Below are 19,959 nucleotides of genomic sequence, written 5' to 3' on the forward strand. Positions count from 1 at the left end.
CTGGCTCTAGAACTGTCCGATAACTGTCCGAGAACTGTTCTAAATCTGTCACAGAACTGTTTTTCTGACAGTTCTAGGACAGTTTTTAAGAGGTTAGAACTGATCTCATCTGTATATATGCTTTAATATATATGATTCAGGATGGCGTACCAGCTTCCTTCATAAAATCGAGAAAATAGGGTAAAATAGACTAAGTTACATGTATGCTTCTTTACAAATTGCACCTGAAAAAAATCGCTTCAGTGGATTTGATCCTCCTTGCTCTAAGCCATTCCCCGGCCAAGTATTATATTTTCCGGAACCCTGCAATAAAAAATCATGCACGTGGTTGACCAACCCTATGTACCATGAAACCTACGCACACTGTACGTAATAAACTGGCTTTACTGGCAAAATTAAGAACTATGACATGACTACTGAAATATCGCATTTCTTAAGAAAATATTTTGAAAAGGACAAAACGGGAAAAAATTTTATTAAAACTATTATCTTTTATCTATACTTGTAGTTACGGAAGCCCTATCAGATTTCACTTTTCACAATTTATTACTTTAACATTTAATTGAGTATGAAGCTATAATTTCAAAAGGTTATGATGTGAGATAAAGATAACCAAATTAATTTCATTTGAAAATTTCAAACTCTTACGTTTCTCGTTTTTGTTGTACTTTGTCACGAAATCTTGAAGGTTTATCTGCCCACTCACTAGGCATTCATGGTCAATACAGGCATTCCAGTGTTATATATGCATGGCTGCTTTAAAAGAAACCGTCCTATTACATTCGTGTTTGCTCAATCAAATTTAAAACCAAATCAAACATTAGATAATATAAGACCTCAGATACATGTACCATATGTCTACTTGCAATACAATGACTAATGGAGAGAGAAAAAACTTACAACTCGCGATCAATTTCTGATACTTATCCAAAATACTCTTCTTTGCTTCAAAAATAAATAAATAAATTGTAAATCATTCTGCAGCGTACATTTAATTTCGAGTTTTGAGGTTTTCCCCACAATTTCGTTGACATTAATTTTAATTCCAGTTGAACGCGTATGCTATAAAGAAAACTTCTTTAAAATACACAGCTTCGGACTTTTATTCGTTTAGCGAGTGAATGGTCTGATTTTAACATCGATATTAAATTCTGGAAAAAAAACAGCGTTAATCCTATAATATAAGTTTGAAGAAAATTATTGCAAATTATTAAACAAAATAAGAGCTTTTATGTGAGATGCTCTGTATATTTAGAACTATTTCTTTCTATCAGCCTTTATAACATGTTTTTGGAACTACGTGTATATAAGTTTATGATACATAACGTTACGTCATTTTTAACAATTATATGGCTGTCCAAAGGTCAGGTCAGATTAATTTGACAAAATAAACAAACATGAACCCAATTCCAAACCGCTAACAGCAATTTTGTCTTTTCCATTCTTCTATTTATAACTATTTTCACTAATTTGGTACTATACTATACAAAGATTACTTAGATTTTATCTTGATTTTACTTTCCCTGTGAATAAATACCCTATACAGCTTTCCCGAGGATGATTGTTTCTCGAATATCATGACTTCAGTCAAAAGCTTTGCACAGTATCTCACTTAAAAATCAAAGAAAAATTGAAAATCACTCAAAGTTCAGATATCTAAAAAGAACAACGAGTTTTGTATTTCTCTTTGATGTTATCTGCGTTTTTGTTTGATTTTCCATTTATTGTAAAATTATAGCCGCCTTGTGATTTTTTAAATTGATGCTGGAGGTATAAATACTTGTATATAAGGTATTATTCATCACTTCCCCCCCTGCTACATATTGGTCATGGTGAAAATGTTACAGAAATCAGCGTTAGTTTGGATCATACAGAGTATACTTTTTACAAGTGTATCTGGGCACGGGCGGATGATAGACCCACCACAGCGCTCAAGTCTGTGGCGATTTTTCCCGGGACAAGGATTTGAACCTAACTATAACGACAACGAACTGTTCTGTGGTGGTTTTGCTGTAAGTTCTGTTTTTCATGATTTACCCATACTTTTGTGTATTTAGTTTTCTTGGTTGAATACGTGTATCGTCCGTGTTAACGTTCCTGTTAGATCACAGCGACTGTTTTGAAAATTAAGAAATATATATACAATACGTATTCAGTGTCCTAGAAATGGGGGTTTCGCGAGGCTTTGCCGAGCGATTTACCCCCGTTTCGCGCTGAGTAACCAATATTTCCGATATGCTAGGACACTGATTTTGTATTGTGTTTATCCTGCAAATAAAAAAATGTTGGTTTTAGTATATTCTATGTAAAATTGCCTTTTTATGTGGTTTACAAAAAAGTACCCCTATTGCGCCTCTAATGACGCAGCGCGGAGTAATATGTTAGCGACGGTACGGGTAATCCGTGCGAGTCTGCCCATTCATTTTAAAATAGTACATTTGGGAGAAAATGCTTTCCGCATTTGTAATCTAATGTAATGAAATTGATTTATGGTCAGCTGACAATATACTGTGGTCATTTGTGTTTAAATTTAGACAAATTATATGACGCTATTATCAGCAAAATATAACTGTTGAATCCATTTAATCTGTTGAGTTAACAATTACGCGGATCATCACGAGAGGTTTAAGTATAGTTCATTCTTTATATAGTCATTGAAAGGAATAGTGCACGATTTTGAGATAAGTCCACTGATACATTATGAAGTACATGGTTGATTCGATGTCATTGTTAAAGTATGTAGGTTTGTATTTGGCAATTTCAATTGGTATTTAGCTATATTGTTTGCATACGTTGATATGGACAGGTTAATTTGAAAGGGGGGTAAACCCATCATTTTCAATACAATGGTATGGTCGACAATTTGTAAATACCCCTTTAGCGTTAATTAACTGATCCAGTCATATGGTTAGGTCATGTGACCTGGGCATATAAAAGCCGTTGCAATCTGTAATGCAATTCATTCTACACGTTGATGTACTCCTAATAGTCGGAATGGGGAAACGCTCTCGGACCCACGTGGGGTCTGGGAGTAGGCGAGAGCGTCAACACAGCAGCCAGGCGCTAGTAGGACATATTCTGAGTTCTTCGGTCAGGTATCCCGAAGGCTGGGCTCCGCTACCTTCTACTACTAACAGAATCCCCGTAAGGGTCGGTCGTGCGAGATCTGTAAGGATAGTCAAGACCCTAAAACCCCCAGTCATCGTCATAATTCGCTCTCCCGTCCGTGCGAGACCCGACAGGGTATTCAAGGACGTTAAAAAAACCCTTAGTTAATTCGCTCTCTTTTAGATCTGGTGGTCACAGAGCTTAGACAGAAGTCTTGCATAGCGATCGACATCGTGTAAATTGCGATATAAAGTTTATTGTTTTATTAACGATACTTCTAAAGAGAAGTAGTATTTAGCATTTAGTAATCTTTTGATGAGAGTCTCGCGCTAATCTTTTGATTAGAGTCTCGCGCTAATCTTTTGGCGAGAGTCTCGCGCTAATCTTTTGATGAGAGTCTCGCGCTAATCTTTTGGCGAGAGTCTCGCGCTAAGCGATAGACATCGTCTAGATACCATTAAGTTAATTGTGTTTCACAAAGATAAGGTGAAAATAGAATTACATATGGTACTTTGCTCATTTTGTTTAGTAAATGTTCTATTGAGTAACTCACTGAGCATACTCAGTGAGAAGTTTCTATTAAGGGTTTAGATAAAACCTATGGAGTTGATTTTGATTTCGTTAGATTAATTTTGAGTACAGAGAATAGATGTATAATTGTGTTTATATAATAAGTTTTACTGCTCTGACGTAGAGGACAGTTTGTCTTAAGAGTAAATGAAGATCCCTAAAAGAACCCATTGAGAAATTTAGAAATGAGAAACAATCTGTTTAAGTATAAACGCTCGGTACACATGACACTAAATATTTATATAAATGTAAATGACTTTTAAAAGTACTTTAAAAATAATTTTAATTTTCTTTGTGATTTAATGCCGAAAAATGATCCTTATAGGTTACAGACCACCAATTCAACCAATGAGCATTTGGAACGTACGCAAAAATAGTCCTACGCAGAAATTACCCCTGTACCTCATAATGCTGTGAAAAAAGTTCTCATCTTATGTAAAAAAATTATACAGTTTCTGAAAGGAAAAACATTTCTGTACACTTTATAGGTGCATTTTGCTTCTTGTGATGTGAAGCCTAATCTCCATAATGATATACCCCTATCTTGTGATAAACACTGGGATTTCCCATACTATTTATAGATCATTCACTTCCGGTGACCAGTACTGCACTGCAAGTCTGCTAACCCCACATGCCATTCTGAGGATTGTGAGCTGACATATGTAGAATCATGCTGATATATAGTCCTTTGCAGGTTAAAGTTTAGGTAAAGTCCAGAGAAGCCATTGAATATTGTGAAATTAGCATAGAAGGCTATGGGAAGTGGAATTAGTGGTTTCTAGCCTATACAACACTAGGGTTGCGGGGCTGAGGTTTTCCTTTTTTTGTGTAACCGGCGACGCATTTTCATGACGAAATTATTGACAATGGGCGCTGAAATGAGTTTGTAAATTTATGATTTATTTTGAATTTAATATCGTGAAAATCGCATATCACAATAATATAAATGAAAAAGATAACTGTTTTACACCTGGATAATGTCAACAAATCTTGTCAAATGCTTTTACTGTATCATTACGTCACGAAACGAGTCATTCATGCATGGATGGAATTTGGCAGCAATGCATGTAAACATTAAGATTCTGGATGTTTAACGTCGGCGACCAGTCCATGTTAAATTGCGATACATGTTCTTTTTCACTGTCGGAAGACATTTTTGGACGACAACTGGTCGTCTGCAGTGGAATGCGGAACGGGAGGGATAGACCAGGACAGGGTTACGAAATAACGCAAAAAAAATAAAATACTCAGACAGCATTTATTTATACATCACATAAAAACAAGTCACGATTTCAATATTCAAACTTCTTATTTCCAATGAGGAGAAATATTACATGCAAAAAACGTACAAAATGTATGAGTGATTTTCTCAGCGGCATCGACAGGGAGGCCGCCATATTATTTACAGTTTCCAAGGCAAAAAGTAGTTCCCACGTTATTATAAAAATAACTGCAAAATATCGATTTACAATATTGGACATGCAATATTGGCAGAAAATGCGTCCTTTGCAGGATAAAAAATACACTCAAGTTTAGTCCGTGAATGTATTCGCATTCAGGTTTGAATGGATAATCAGCCTGTATCATCTAATAAGCCTAACACAATCTGACAATGTTTCATGTAATCTTTTGGTTACCATTACATGTCTTAATGAAGAAAAAAACACACACACACACCCGCTTGCGTTACATCCGAGTCCTATTCTTTGTATTGTTCTGTTGCTTATTGAAATTAATAAAATTCTATGTTCAGACGTTTTCCATTTATCTGTTAAAATATTATTACATATTAAGCTTTGTGGTTAAGAGTTTGTGGTTAACTCCCACTTCAATGCTTACACTCCTTATATACGATTATATTTTTACAATAATAACTACTTTTTGTGTTATGTATAGAAATATATAGTTTTCTTTTTTTTTCATTAATTGTAAAAAGAATTATTTTCATCGTCCACCGAGTGTTCGTTTTTCGTGTGTTTGAACGCACGCCGGAAGAGTTCGTAATCGTTTATCGTGTGTCTAAACACACGCTGGGAGAGTTCGCGATAGTTTATCGTGCGTCAGAACGCCCGCTGGGAGTGTTCGCGATCGTTTATCGTGCGTTTGAACGCACATTAGGAGTGTTCGCGCTCGTTTATCATGCGTTTGGTGAGCGTTTAGGTAGTACTATACGGTTAGATCTATTCTGAAAATTTGGTTTCATTTTGTTGAAATAAACTTCAGCTGTTTTGAGGCAGAAATTTCAAGTGTTTAGTCATAAAAAAAGTACATAATTATTTTTCTATTCGTTGGTGTGTGGAGGTTCAAGTAATTTATAATTAATTTAGTGATTATTATTATTATTAAATCTAGTAGCCATGGTAACATAATGAACAAAAATATTACCGAGTTTTAGTACAAATAATGGGTGCCTTTCCAAAACTAACATCCAAATACTATGTTTTATAAAATATCAGGAAGCCAGACATTAGCACAGGATGAAAGCAAGCATGGAAGGGGTGTGAAAAGGGTAAAAATTATAACACCCTTTTCGATTCATTTTCTCGCAATTTTAGTTCCCAAAGTTCGTGCGAAATAATGTGTTTTGAAAATTAACCAGCTGGTGCTGAGTAGAGAACCAAATATGACAGGGGACTGTAACGTTGCGTGCGCCTAAATGTAATTGTATACGGCAACCTTATGTGTAGTGCGTATGGGGAACGTAAACGTCTCAAGGACTGTAATTATGCATCATATACACTATATACATTTTTGTAACTTTTTAGAGCAAAGAAAATGGAGCAAAAACAACATTATAGAACTTATTCCAAACACGATTTCTACGGTCACATCATGAGCATGTTAATCAAAAATATATTTCATCTATATACAGTATAGACATGTAATAATACACATTTTTTTTTGTCTATCTTAATACCAGCTGATGGTATTTTTAGTAAGCTGAGGCGCTTGTCCTAATCGGTGCGTTTGGTCATTTTCTGATTTCAGGGTCATTATGGTTACTCAATTACTTCTATTTCATTCTTTTTATTATATATTCTTTCCGTTTTGATACTGTTGATTTTGCATCATTTCTTTGTCCTTAGTTTTGACCTCAGAGTTCCACTCATTGCATACAGTAACTTTCGAAGCAAATTCAGTCTAAACATATGCAAAATAACATACAGGAAAGAATCTAGCTATCTTTGGATTATAGTCATTACGTTTTTTTTTCCATTTGACACAAGGTACAATGGGATAATAACGATGGCAAGTGTGGAACTTGTGGAGATCCGTATGATGGCGAGCGTAAAAACGAGGCTGGCGGAGTTTACGCTACAGGTTTCATTGCAAAGAGGTACCAGAAAGGACAAGATATCGAAGTGGAAGTAGACCTTACTGCAAATCATCTCGGTAATTTCCAATTTAAGATCTGTCCTCAAAATGATATCACAACACCAGTATCTCAGGAATGTCTAGATCAGCACGTATTAGAAATTGCAGGCAAGCCAGGCGTAACGAAGTACGAACCGGGAACTGCAGTAGGATCCCACATCGTAAAACTTGCTCTTCCGGCGGATATGACATGTGAGCAGTGTGTGATACAATGGCATTACAAGTCAGGTATGGTAAAACTTCTGTATTTTTTCATTACATATTTTGACATATTGGAATGTTAAATCTCGAGTAATATACATGTACGTGTATGCAGAATAAGAAAATAAATAATTGAAAGAGTGATCAGCAACATGAATACAAGATAGAAATTGAAAAACCGGAAATGAATTGGAAATGACATTGTATTGAAACCTACGATCGATTTTTTTTCTATTATAGCTTTAGTTTTCAACGTTGGTGTTTTCCTTCGGAAATTATGTAACAGCATTTGATATAACCATAATATATCTGTATACCATGTACATCATAAAATGACACAACAATATATCTTTTACAAAGTAAATCGTTATAACATTTTAATAAAAATCCGAAGTTTCTAAAAACACTTTATTGTTGATAGGAAACAATTATGGATGTGACAAAGATGGCAAATGTTGTAAAGGTTGTGGACCACAAGAAACTTTTATGAATTGTGCCGACGTCGCCATTGATGGTGATGGAAATGGAGGTAATCGGGACACAACAACAACGACGACGACAACACCTTCAACAAATGCACCGACAACAAAGCAACCAACAACTATGCAGCCTTCGACGCAGGCACCAACAACAAAGCAACCAACGACTATTCAGCCATCGACGCAAGCACCAACAACAATGCAGCCAACCAAAGAACACAACCCAACCTGTTGTGTTGACGAGGTCCTTGACTGTATCGGCGTCGGTGTTTATGACGGATTAGGATACGAAAGTTGGTGTAATGCTCATTGTAAAGCCAAAGCTCCAGCCTGTACTCCCGACCTTTGTAAGTGTCATTGCCGACAACCTAACTGTTATGCTATTGGTGAGTTTGCTGCAGTTCCTGGCATGGATCAGTACTGCGCAGAAAACTGTATCGGTGGGTGTGATGACAAATCGGACATTTGTAGATGCGACTAAATACTATTTTTGTGGCGCTGTACAGCATATTTATACTAGCATATAAAGGAATGATATTCAATTAGATGTGCTTGAAAGTAAGAACGGAAATTTGTCAAAATAAAAAGAAATGGCAATAGCTATTGATTTTTTATGTCGTATGTGGTATCAACAAAAAATTGTCAGAAACTCGAAAGATATCAGGATCAAAATGCTTATCATTTTTCCCATTACACACACGCACTACGTATACAAATAATGCCCCCGTATGGCTATGTGCAACTTAACATAAAAGATATCACATTTAAATGAACTTAAAAAATACGGTTTATTTGTCTCTATCAATTCTGTGAGGTACATTGGTTAATTCAAGAACCTTATTATCTATAAAGTTCATATCGTCTTCAAATTGTGTAACCTGATCCAGCGTGAGGTAGTTCAGTATATCTATTAAATCTGCATGTTTTCTATGAAAGGAACCTTCTAAACGGTGTAGAGTACATTCAAGCCTCTGGTTGCTATAACTCACATCGAGGAATTCCATCAGTTTACGAACTACCTCCTTAAGATCCCTCTTTAAATCATCGTAGAATATAACATGTTTCGGTCCTTTAAAATAATATATCCACTCCTCGTAGAATGATCGCCAAAACGGCAAAAATGGTTTTACAAAGTTTGCAAATTTTGCTGAAAAAGACAAAAGGTCAAAAGATGAATGATTTTGTTGCTATAACCTTCTTAAAGCAAGCGACTTTCAGTCGTTATCCTTTAATTTGAGTTAGTAATAAAAATAGACAATTATATATATACATTGTAATATATACCTTTCGTCTTCTTCAATTTGCTCGACAAAGCTTTCTAATAGAAATATACTGGTATAAATAAAGGGGTAAACGTAAAGGCATGTGTGTTATAATTATAGCTTTAGACGCACTAATCGTTGCTATAGAGTCGCAAGCAATATTTTTTTTTCAACACAGCTCTTATGTAAATTCAAAACAAATTTGAGGGTACACTACAATACAAAACTTAAGCTTGAACCTAGATTTGAGCTTCTGTATTATAAAAAAAAAACAATAGGAATATGTTGCGCCTTCGGGTAAGATGAGTAATAAAGGAGCTTAAAGAATTCAACATTCAAGCTCAAGCGTGCTTGCTAAAATGTAAATTTCATTATACACTCACGTTGGAACAATGGTAAAATGTAAAAATGGCGGGACCTATCGCATAAAGCTAAGTTTCGTCCGAAGGATAAAACGTATAACGTACAATATTTAATAACTGGCTTAGGAATTAGATTGAATGTCTTCTTTTAGCATTTTCAAATCTAAACTGGGTAAAGGCTTTCTAATCCTACTCGACAACAGCAAAGTAAAACAAAATGCAAATTGTTGAGAATTGTTTGGGTAACGATCGCCAGAAATTTGCCAGGGGCATACGAAAGCATATACGTACTTCGATAAGTTTTCAAGTCAGCAACACCTGTATGATTGTCATTGGTCATCTTATAATTAAACATGGAACGGAAACACCTGTACGGACTCCGGATTAGAATAACGACCTTGTCATATTTCACCTTTCCCTCATTTGGCCATGCGTGGGTTTTGACAACAACGGTGGAACTGTTTTCTGAACATTCTCCTGGAAACTTTGACAAGAGTGCTTCATCGCAATATATAGAACTCGTGTAGATACCTAAAATAATCAAAAACTGAAGTCTTCAAAATAATCTATACCACTGATTTTGGCTTGCTTTCAACATCCGAAATGGCACGATGCGATATGCTCTAAAATCGGATGACTTCTGCTAGAATCTTGGTCTCCTTGATGTGATTACTTTTGTAGACATATATATCGGGGTCCAGATAATGTATATGACCTATAGAGTCAATTGTAACGAGCCCCTGTGTCTGAAACGGAAACTGGGTAATGTTCAATGCTAACCAATAATTTCATCTTTTAATGTAAAGTTTCCCGTTCTCATACAAGCAAAAACACACTTATTATATTTGAGATGTATATTTTGATTTCGTATGAAGCTAGAACTTTGAAGCTATGACGGTAAACACGACACCGATCAGCAGTTTAAAGTGAAGTGGAAATATATAATTATGCAAACGTATGCGGATGTAAAGTATTGAATTACGAGTGCAAGAAATCGCTAGCAACATTAGCGACTTAAACATCGGTAAATTAAAGTGGTATGCTTATTGAAATAAAGTAACCGTCGACTTGCCGTGGTAGAAAAATCCACGAGTGTTATGATTCAGTACTAGCTAGTTGGAACACTATTTTTCGGTTTATTTAGTGTTAAAAAACTGCTAAATTAATCATATAAAATTGAGACATTTCTAATAAAAAGAAATTAGTGCATTGATAAAGCACAGTCATGATAAACCAATTAAAAATCAAAGTACTCGTGTACTGAATCAATTTATATCGATTGTTTGAATTTTTAAGCCTCAAATAATCGACCGTCAAATTACAAAAAAAAATATGGGATAAAAGCAGGCATTAAAAGAAGGCATAGGGATTGAATTCAAATGTATCAAAACACAGGTTATTGCTGTAAATGGTTAGTATTGAACTCTTTGATTTATTTTTTTTTTCAATTCACCATTTTTATTACGAAGGACATTTGATAAACACACAACAAAATTCGTGATATCTGGTAGCATGCAGTGCGCGAGTTTATGAAATATTCAGGTTCGATGTTGATTTAAATGGATGAATTAACACAAAACTATCTAACATACCGCATAATTGAACAACAAAATACTAGTTGGCCTTTCTCAGTTTCTGAATTTTCAAGTCGGATCTCCATTCGAAATTGTCTGTTAAATCATTCAAACTTAAGCCACAGTCATTGAAATAAAGGATGTCCTTAGACACATGCCCCTCTCAAATAGCTACATTTCTCAGTTGATAAGCTATATAGCTCAAGTCCTACAAGTTATCACATAGACACTTATGTGTGATGTAAAAGCGCTTAGTTTTTGCATGAGCACCTTGTTCCAAGGACACGCACATTAACATAAACGCCAATGTCTTAAAATAAAATTTCAACAATTATGTCTGGTGCAGGAAGCACCTACAGCTCTATCATTATGACACAGTGCCAAATAAACAAATCGCCAAATTACAAAAAAGCAATATCACCAGACCACGAACTGACACAATTCCTGAGAAATGCATTATCGATATTATTTCTTTGTCATCGTTTATAAGCAAAGTTTCATTTTTATTTTCATCTCCGGGGTTTTGATGTCACAAGGCAGTAACTGCAATAAAAATACACGATACAGTGGGCGATAGATCAGGATGGTTTCAGGACGGCTTTGGGGGTTATGCTACCCCTTTGTTAAAAGTGTAGCAAAAAAATGAGCGGCAAATATAGCCTGGAACAGGGACTTTAGTCCCTGTCTGCAACCTATTTCTTTATATAAGTTTCTTGACCGGAGACACCGCCCCCTTTTTGTAAATAAATAGATCCACCAATCCCTGCATGAAATATCTGATGATAGCTCTTCCAATTGTACTCAGCATTCCCCACTTTCAATGCTATGATCGATTACTTTTTATAATCTCGTAGGGTTTCTTTTCTGGCCAAACTTCGAATGGTTTATCATGCGTCTATTAGAATAAACCATTTGTAGGCAAATTAAATATATCGACATATTCAATTTAATATAATGAACGATTGGTTTACTTGGGTAAATGCATAGAAACAATCAGGTACTGATAAGAGGTTCGAGGTCAACTATTTTTAATGGAATCGTTGTTTATACAAACCAAATTAAATTCACAGTAAAAGTTGTTTATTGTATTTGTTTATTGGCGTAAATAGCATAGACTTAAATATGATATATTAGAAATATTATAAAATAGACCTAACTATCTGCATTTGAACCTTAATCGGATATGCCAATCGGACTATTTTCTTGCGGTAGTTTAAAATAATTGCAGATGCTAACAGGTTTTACAAATTTAAAGGCTCTTGCGATTGCTATATCAATTCTGATCTTCGATCTAAATTGATAAAAAAGAATTAAATGAACATCTATAGACCCTTCTGTAATAATGTGCTACTCCCCTGATGTGTGCTCGATAATTTTCTACTGGTGTAACAAACATTAGAAAGGTAACAACCACGTGCAACTCTCCTGAATAACCCTCAAAACGTGTTGCCCATCATTATGAGATCTGCTCGATAAAACATCTCACCCAAATGTAACTCATGTGAAACCTGCTCGATAAGATATTTCATCCATGTGGTGCCTATCTGAGGTACATCGTTCACGTGTTAATTACAAGTACGAGATATGCTTGATAAAATACCTATCCACGTGTTCCCCATCTGAGATCTGCTTACAACTAATCTATTCGATAAGATATTTCATCCATGTGGTGCCTATCTGAGGTACATCGTTCACGTGTTAATTACAAGTACGAGATATGCTTGATAAAATACCTATCCACGTGTTCCCCATCTGAGATCTGCTTACAACTAATCTATTCGATAAGATAACTATGTTACCTACCTGAATAAGATATGCTCGATAAAATACCTCATCCACGTGTTACCCATTTGAGATCTGCTGGTTCAGAAACCCATATTACCTACTCGAGTGAGATCTGCTCGATTAAATGTGAACTCTGTAGTTTCTCCTCGTCGAGGTCCGTTCAATTAAATTTACAATATATCAACCACGTGTTCCATGTCTTGGGCCTGCTCTGTTAATAACACTTAGCTATTGTGTCTCTCCAGAGAATGCTGATATCCTTTAAACCACGTGTAAAACACTTCAAGTTTCCTTTTCCCCACTTACGTGATCTGCTCAATAAATTATGAATTCTGCGTGCAAATTGCCTGAACTCGGCTTGATAATGCTAAGTGCCTGTACGAGTATCTTAACCACAGGTTACTCGCCTGAGGTTTGTTCAACAACATATCTTAACCAAATGTTACTCACCCGAGGTCTGCTCAATAAGATATCTTAACCATGTGTTTCCTGCTCCTGGATAACTCGCTAAAGCGACACTGTCCATTTTTACTTTACTAAAACCGACTGTCTGAGACGAACAATCATTTGGTTTACTCAATCTTTCCCTGCACAGTAAATACAAAAATGTACAAATATTTTTATCAAGTCCAAGTAGAAATATTAATCATTCATTTTTTAACATCACCACCATGAACATAGTCAGCTTCTCACCACCGTGTACATGATCAGTTTTTAACTACTATGTACATGACCAGCTTTTAACTACTATGTACATGATCATCCTTCACCATCATGTACATGATCATTATTCACCACCATGTACACGACCAGACTTTCACCATTATGTACATGATCAGTCTTCCACCACCATGTACATGATCATCCTTTACCACCATGTACATGATCAGTCTTTCACCACCATGTACATGATCATCCTTCACCACCATGTACATGATCAGTCTCGCAAAAACAAACTACTGTAACATTTTGTATATACGCTGTCAAGTTGTAAGTATGCATGGCTCTACTTGAAAATTAGTTAGGAGTAATTCATCATTCATTAAATAACAAAAAAATAACAAAAACAGAACATTAATTAAATAAAAAAAAAATTAAAACGGAAAAATAGATAAATATGATATAAATAAATAATACCATTTCGCGTCTAATTCAATTTGATGAAGATCTCTAATAAATACACGGAGTGCCAATCGGGTACACGCACCTTAGAATATTCATTCGTTTTCTATAGTGAAAAATAAATCAAGGGAACCATAATTAAAACGTTAATTAAACAGAACACCAACAAGAACACCATCAGACAACGGAAATAGACACACTCAACAAAGAACATGAATTAGCAATAACGTAGAAACAAACGTTAATGGGTAACCTGGACTCCACTAAATACTGGAAGCATGAACAAGGTGGGCGTCTCCTGCTTTTCTAGAAGCAACCACCGCATTACTCATAACATGTAGACGACAGGGTTGAGAAAAACTAGAACTGGGTGAACAAATCGGTTATCATGGTGCTGATGGATACACCATAACTATCAACGAGTTCATGGGTCGACGAAAAGAAAACTGTAGTTATGACTTTAATCTTGTATCAACTTAACCTTGTTCCAGAAGTCTAATTGTATGAAGCTTAACACAGTACAAAAGGTCTGCGTAGTTTCGTCAATCTCTGGCATAACGTATGGAAGAGTAATCAAAGGAAACCAAGGTTATAGTGGTCATCAAAAGAATGCAATCCAGGGACAAAGACCAAACATGGAAAACAGACATATAAAACAAAGAACATAAAGTAAATAAAATCATACATACAAAGTTATAAAAGCAAATGAACAACTCGGACTCCACTAAAAATTTGGACATTGGACCAGGTGCACCAGTAGGGTAAGCGTCCTCTGCTTTTCTAGGAACACCCAACGAGTTGCTCATAAAAAATCGTCTGGGGTAGACGAAAGAGGAAAGGAAACAATGACACGTTGAACAAATCAGTTTTCATGGCGCAGATGGATATACCGTAACGATCCACGAGTTCATGATCACGACCATAAATCTTTTGTAGTGATGACTTCAAGCTTGTAGCAACTTAACCCTGCCCCTGAAGCCTATTTTTTAGAATTTTAGCGCGATACAAATACGTTTAGTAGATACACATGAATTGTGATACGAAACCTCCATACGCAGGTGCTGGAGGTATGAAAGAAATTTCAAAGTTAACCGTGCAAAACGAGAAGTCATCGCGTTTCTCGTATAATTAATACAAATATGTTAAGTAGATAGATACACGTACGTATGTATATTTAGGAAAATTCAACACGGATTACCTGAGCCTAAGAATCTGTACATTAACAATAATGAATCCAAAAATTATTGTTAGAATGAAAATCTTCAGTAGTCGACGCTTAAAGGCACGCATTACTCTACTCTAATACTTGGGTTTAACATATGGCGCGGAAATCTAACTTCGATTAAAGCATATTCAACAATGTGTTCGCATTGATATCAATAATTCATGGGGCGAACTGAATTAGAATGTATAAGAGGATGACAAAAAATAATACACAGTAGTAATCAACTAATTAATTTATTTTACACGTATGTTAGAACTAAGTTTTCACGTACGTTCACTTGTATTTTGTAATTCACGAATTTTGTGACGGAAACATATAATATAATTTTGTTTATATCGAGTATCAAACATAAATGTACCCTACTGGCATCGTATTGCGAACTTACTAGGCGCTGCAGTTGGTCTCCTACACTCCATCAAGCCCCGACCAGCGTCTAAGGTGCGAAATTCGCTTTAGATGCCGCAGCCAGCCCTCTCAGAAATAATCTGGAAGTCTGAGCCAATAACCTAGTTATATACGTGGCCTTACAGTTGCCCTGTGTATATATATATATATATATATATCCGAGAATTTAGGAAAGGCCTATCTGCAGCGGTTGTAAGGAAAGGAAACGAACATCTTGCAGCCGCTGTATGTGTGGAGCTTGATACTCCGTATATTTAACCCAGGTCTTATTAATTATAATTTGTACTTGCATTAAGTTAAGGTTACAGACCACCAATTCAACCAATGAGCATTTGGAACGTACGCAAAAATAGTCCTACGCAGAAATTACCCCTGTTCCTCATAGTGCTGTGAAAAAAGTTCTCATCTTATTTAAAAAATTTAAACAGTTTCTGAAAGGAAAAACATTTCTGTACATTTTATAGGTGCATTTTGCTTCTTGTGATGTGAAGCCTAATCTCCATAATGATTTCTAAATATACCCTATCTTGTGAAAACACTAGGATTTCTCATGCTATTTATAGACACTTCACTTCCGGTGACCAGTACTGCACTGCAAGTCTGCTAACCCCACATGCCATTCTGAGGATTGTGAGCTGACATATGTAGAATCATGCTGATATATAGTCCTCTGCAGGTTAAAGTTGAGGTAAAGTCCAGAGAAGCCATTGAATGTTGTGAAATTAGCATAGAAGCCTATGGGAAGTGGAATTAGTGGTTTCTAGCCTTAATACCAAACAGCTCTTTTAAATCCTGTATAATAGATCATCATATAATATAGTTCAAGGTTCATTTTTTTACCGTACCAATCAAGGGCACAACCATTTACAATTACAATGACGCGGAGAAAAACTGTGGTAGTACTAGTACAATCATAATTATTATAAGTTATTTTAACGATGTTTCAAACTACAAACAATGTTGCTTCCAAAAAATGTCCTTTTTCGGGTAGTCCAAAATTCAGTTATTATTATAATATAGGTAAGTAATGTATTATAAAATAATGTTCACACGAACATATGAATTTTCATACGAGGTCAAACGGAATATTCCAATTAAAACTCTTGCAGTTACAGTACGGCGTCTGTGCCTTAGCCATCGGATTTAAGAATTGCCCCTTAAGGTTTATAAAACTACTTTGAAGACGCGTAACCATAACAACTTAATTGATTATATGCGACACATTCAATTTCAGGTGGCGTATACATATAACAATGGCACTGATTTTATAGATATCCATTCTTTCACTTGCGCGATTTTATTATTTTTCATTATCATCGATTTTCAGGTAAACATTTAACTACATGTAAACATAATAAATACACTTTTATGCCTACATGTAGAAATCTGGAAATTAACTGCATGTTTAGTTGGCTTTACACGTTCAGTTTATTTATTTTGTGTTCATACAAAAATGTATTAATCGGAAATAGGGACTTAATGCACACCGGGACGAGCAAATGAACAATTACAAGTCTTTGGTTACTGATGGCTAGGCTTGCAAAATGGTTAACTAGCTGAAAAATGGAAATGTTGCCTATAGGTGAAAGTCATGTAAAGGTAGAGACACAACATATGCTTATGGAAATACACTGTAGTCGCAGTGGGCATGGTTGTTCTTCGATAAGCCGTTTTTGTACGACGATTTCTTTCTGTTTTTGTCCGATGATTCTTGTTTTTCGCCGATGATGTTCTGTATAATTATCATATTTTCTTCTATATTGTTGAATTCGGTATTGCAATTCGCTGATGATTACTTCGGCTTGTAAACGAATTCAAAGAAAGAATTTCCGAAGTTCTGCACCATAGAAGTTAGCATTATTTTGTTCTTGGTTTTCTTCGATAAAGCAATAATTTGTTCTTGTTTTATCCGATATGTTCTTCTTCGATTAGTTAAAGGCATAGCAATACACTGAAATGAATAAAAATCTTTGATCTATTATTTATTCATTTACTTATTATTATTTAAAAAAAATATATGTGAACACGTCGTTGTAAGTATCTCTCGAAGCAATTCACCTGAAAATGTACATTTTAAAATTGGGAACCTCTTTCTGTTATGCAGAAAAACTTGTGTAAGATCTAGATGTTCGATTTCAAAACATTTGTGTCCTGCTAATCGGAAACACACTTGAGCGATGATATTTTCATCTATAAACATTCCTCGGCAGATATACGGTATGAATATAAATTATGCATATCGGCGTTACCATTGATTCATCTATCGTTGAAAACCATAAGGCAACAACTCCGTGGTGTGTAACAAATTTCCTAAATTGAGAAAGCTTTGTCCTCCAAAAAGTCATTTACCCTTGGATTTTTCATATTAAGTGAAATAATTCAACGATATATACTATACCCCAAACGACAAAATTCAAGATCAGTGCATGCACCAAACCATAGACCTGTAATTAAAGAGATCTGCAACTAAATGAAAACTCGCATTAACACGCGGTGGGAAACGAGATCTCGTATACTTATATATTACTTAATCGAAAATGACAACATGATTTTAAATGATTGTAACTAAAAAGTATTGCAAATATTGAAATGAAACCTTCAGTTTTCCATTTGACGAAATCTTAGCTTTATGTTCATACCCAATTTTTTTTCTCTACCAATTCAAACAAACACAAGAGGCTCCCAGGAGCCTGAATCGCTCACCTGGTTAAATTTTGTCTTTCAAGGACAAAAAATTTAACAGGTTGTCCAAGAATTTTGACTCAAGAAGACTTTGATAGGACTGTCATAAAAATCTTTTCAGCAATTGAAAGTTTCTTTCTATCTACATGTATTATAGTTTTCAAGATATTGGCTGAAAACTGTAAAACTGAAAACTTTTAAGGGAAATAACTCTTACAAGCAGTCGTCTAACAACTTTGATCCCTTGGAGGCTTTTGTAGACCTTATAATAAGGAGCATTTCAACAATTTGGTTCGGATTGGTCAAGTAGAGTCAGAGGAGATTTTTGAAAGAAATAACATTAAAATAGCCACAAAAAAAACATCAAAAGGGGTAATAACTCTAGTAACACGGCAACACAGATTAAAACGAAAATTTCACCACAAACAGATCTCATCATGCTGAACACTTTTACCCACGTCAGAATTTGGCTGAACCTGACGGTTTGGAGATACATGCGAAAAACTAATGTCTGACCCCTATGTTCTATTTTTAGCTACTGCGGTCATGTTTTGGACGGATTAAAAATCCCCACATCAGTTCTATGCAGGATGCCCCAAGGAACATTCTTATTAAGTTTGGTTTAAATTGGTCAAGTATATGCCAGAGAATATTTTTGAAAGAAATAACATTACAAATAGACAAAGAACGTCGAAAAAGGGAAATAACATGGCTTCACAGATTAAATCGAAATTTCACCACAGATAGATCTCATCATGCTGAATACTTTTACCCACGTCAGAATTTGGCTGAACCTAACTGCTTTGGAGATATATGCGAAAAATTACTGTCTGATCCCTACGTTTTATTTTAGTTTTTTTTGACGGATCGAAAATCCCCACATCAGTTCTATGCAGGATACCCCAAAGGAACATTCATACCAAGTTTGGTTCCAATTGGTCAAGTATTGTTATAGGAGAAGAGTTTTGAAAATTTGTTAACGACGACGGAAGGCGACGACGAACGCCAAGTGATGGCTATAGCCAAATTCAAAATCAAATTCATAATTTTCACATTAATTAACCAGTCACAACTTTTTTGTTTTTAAAGATAATTAAATAAAATCTTCAGTTTCCCATTTTTAAGTCTGCTACAATTATTCAGTTCATTTGATCAAAAGGGGAAAAAACAGTTTAATAAATAAGTGGACATGTAGGGAAATCTCTTTCCCCGCCGCACGATAATTTTATCCATGAACTAGCTAATTATCAGGTTTCTTATCTCTTTATATATAGGCCTCTGGCCGAACACTGGCAATAATAAATGCACCACCGCAAAACTCAAATACAAAATAATGAATTCGAAATAATATTACAAATCACCACAATGTTTCCAACAAGTGTTAACACATCTTTAAGTGATTTGTGAAAGGCGCCAAAATTCATGGTAACATAACGGTGACACTTCTTCAAAATAAAAATAAATATTGAATTTATATTACACATTGAAACTAAGTTAAACTTTTTAATTTTATGTGTTTTGTACTCATTTATGTTCGTTTGATGATATTTTTTCCCCTAGTAACAACAGAAACACATAAAAAATCATTTTCGGTTTTTGCAGTTTAATACTGATATAGATAGCACACAATGTTGTGCAATGTCGCCTAAACATGAACATTTCATTTAATTTTAAATCCCATCTTTTTTTAAGATTTATTTTTCTACATATTTCATTTTATTAAAGAATAGATTTGTGCAACCTCTTAAATATGTTCCCTGTGCATGTTCTGCACATTTTCTCAACCATTTTTGCTACATATAGTATATG

The 19,959-nt window shown here is 35.1% G+C and overlaps 2 protein-coding genes across 2 annotated transcripts; one reads left to right on the forward strand and one right to left on the reverse strand.

The window, feature by feature from the left end:
• Nucleotides 1-1,785: 1,785 nt before the first annotated feature.
• Nucleotides 1,786-8,332, forward strand: LOC148601334 (uncharacterized). The gene is made up of 3 exons (XM_088555320.1): nt 1,786-2,012; nt 6,906-7,281; nt 7,676-8,332. The coding sequence occupies exons 1-3, from the start codon at nt 1,830-1,832 to the stop codon at nt 8,212-8,214; spliced, it is 1,098 nt and encodes a 365-aa protein (XP_088411446.1). The 5' UTR covers nt 1,786-1,829; the 3' UTR covers nt 8,215-8,332.
• Nucleotides 8,333-8,420: 88 nt separating this feature from the next.
• On the reverse strand, nt 8,421-13,567 carry LOC148601335 (WSCD family member AGAP003962-like). Its single transcript, XM_088555321.1, has 3 exons — nt 13,167-13,567; nt 9,649-9,888; nt 8,421-8,880 (listed from the first exon to the last, which is right to left on the reverse strand). Exons 1-3 carry the CDS (start codon nt 13,240-13,242, stop codon nt 8,522-8,524), a joined length of 675 nt encoding a protein of 224 aa, XP_088411447.1. The 5' UTR covers nt 13,243-13,567; the 3' UTR covers nt 8,421-8,521.
• Between the last annotated feature and the right edge of the window lie 6,392 nt (nt 13,568-19,959).

The sequence above is a fragment of the Perna viridis genome, chromosome 12 (assembly GCF_037379345.1).
Source record: "Perna viridis isolate PV_CMFRI_1.1 ecotype Kerala chromosome 12, ASM3737934v1, whole genome shotgun sequence".
Taxonomy (NCBI): domain Eukaryota; kingdom Metazoa; phylum Mollusca; class Bivalvia; order Mytilida; family Mytilidae; genus Perna; species Perna viridis.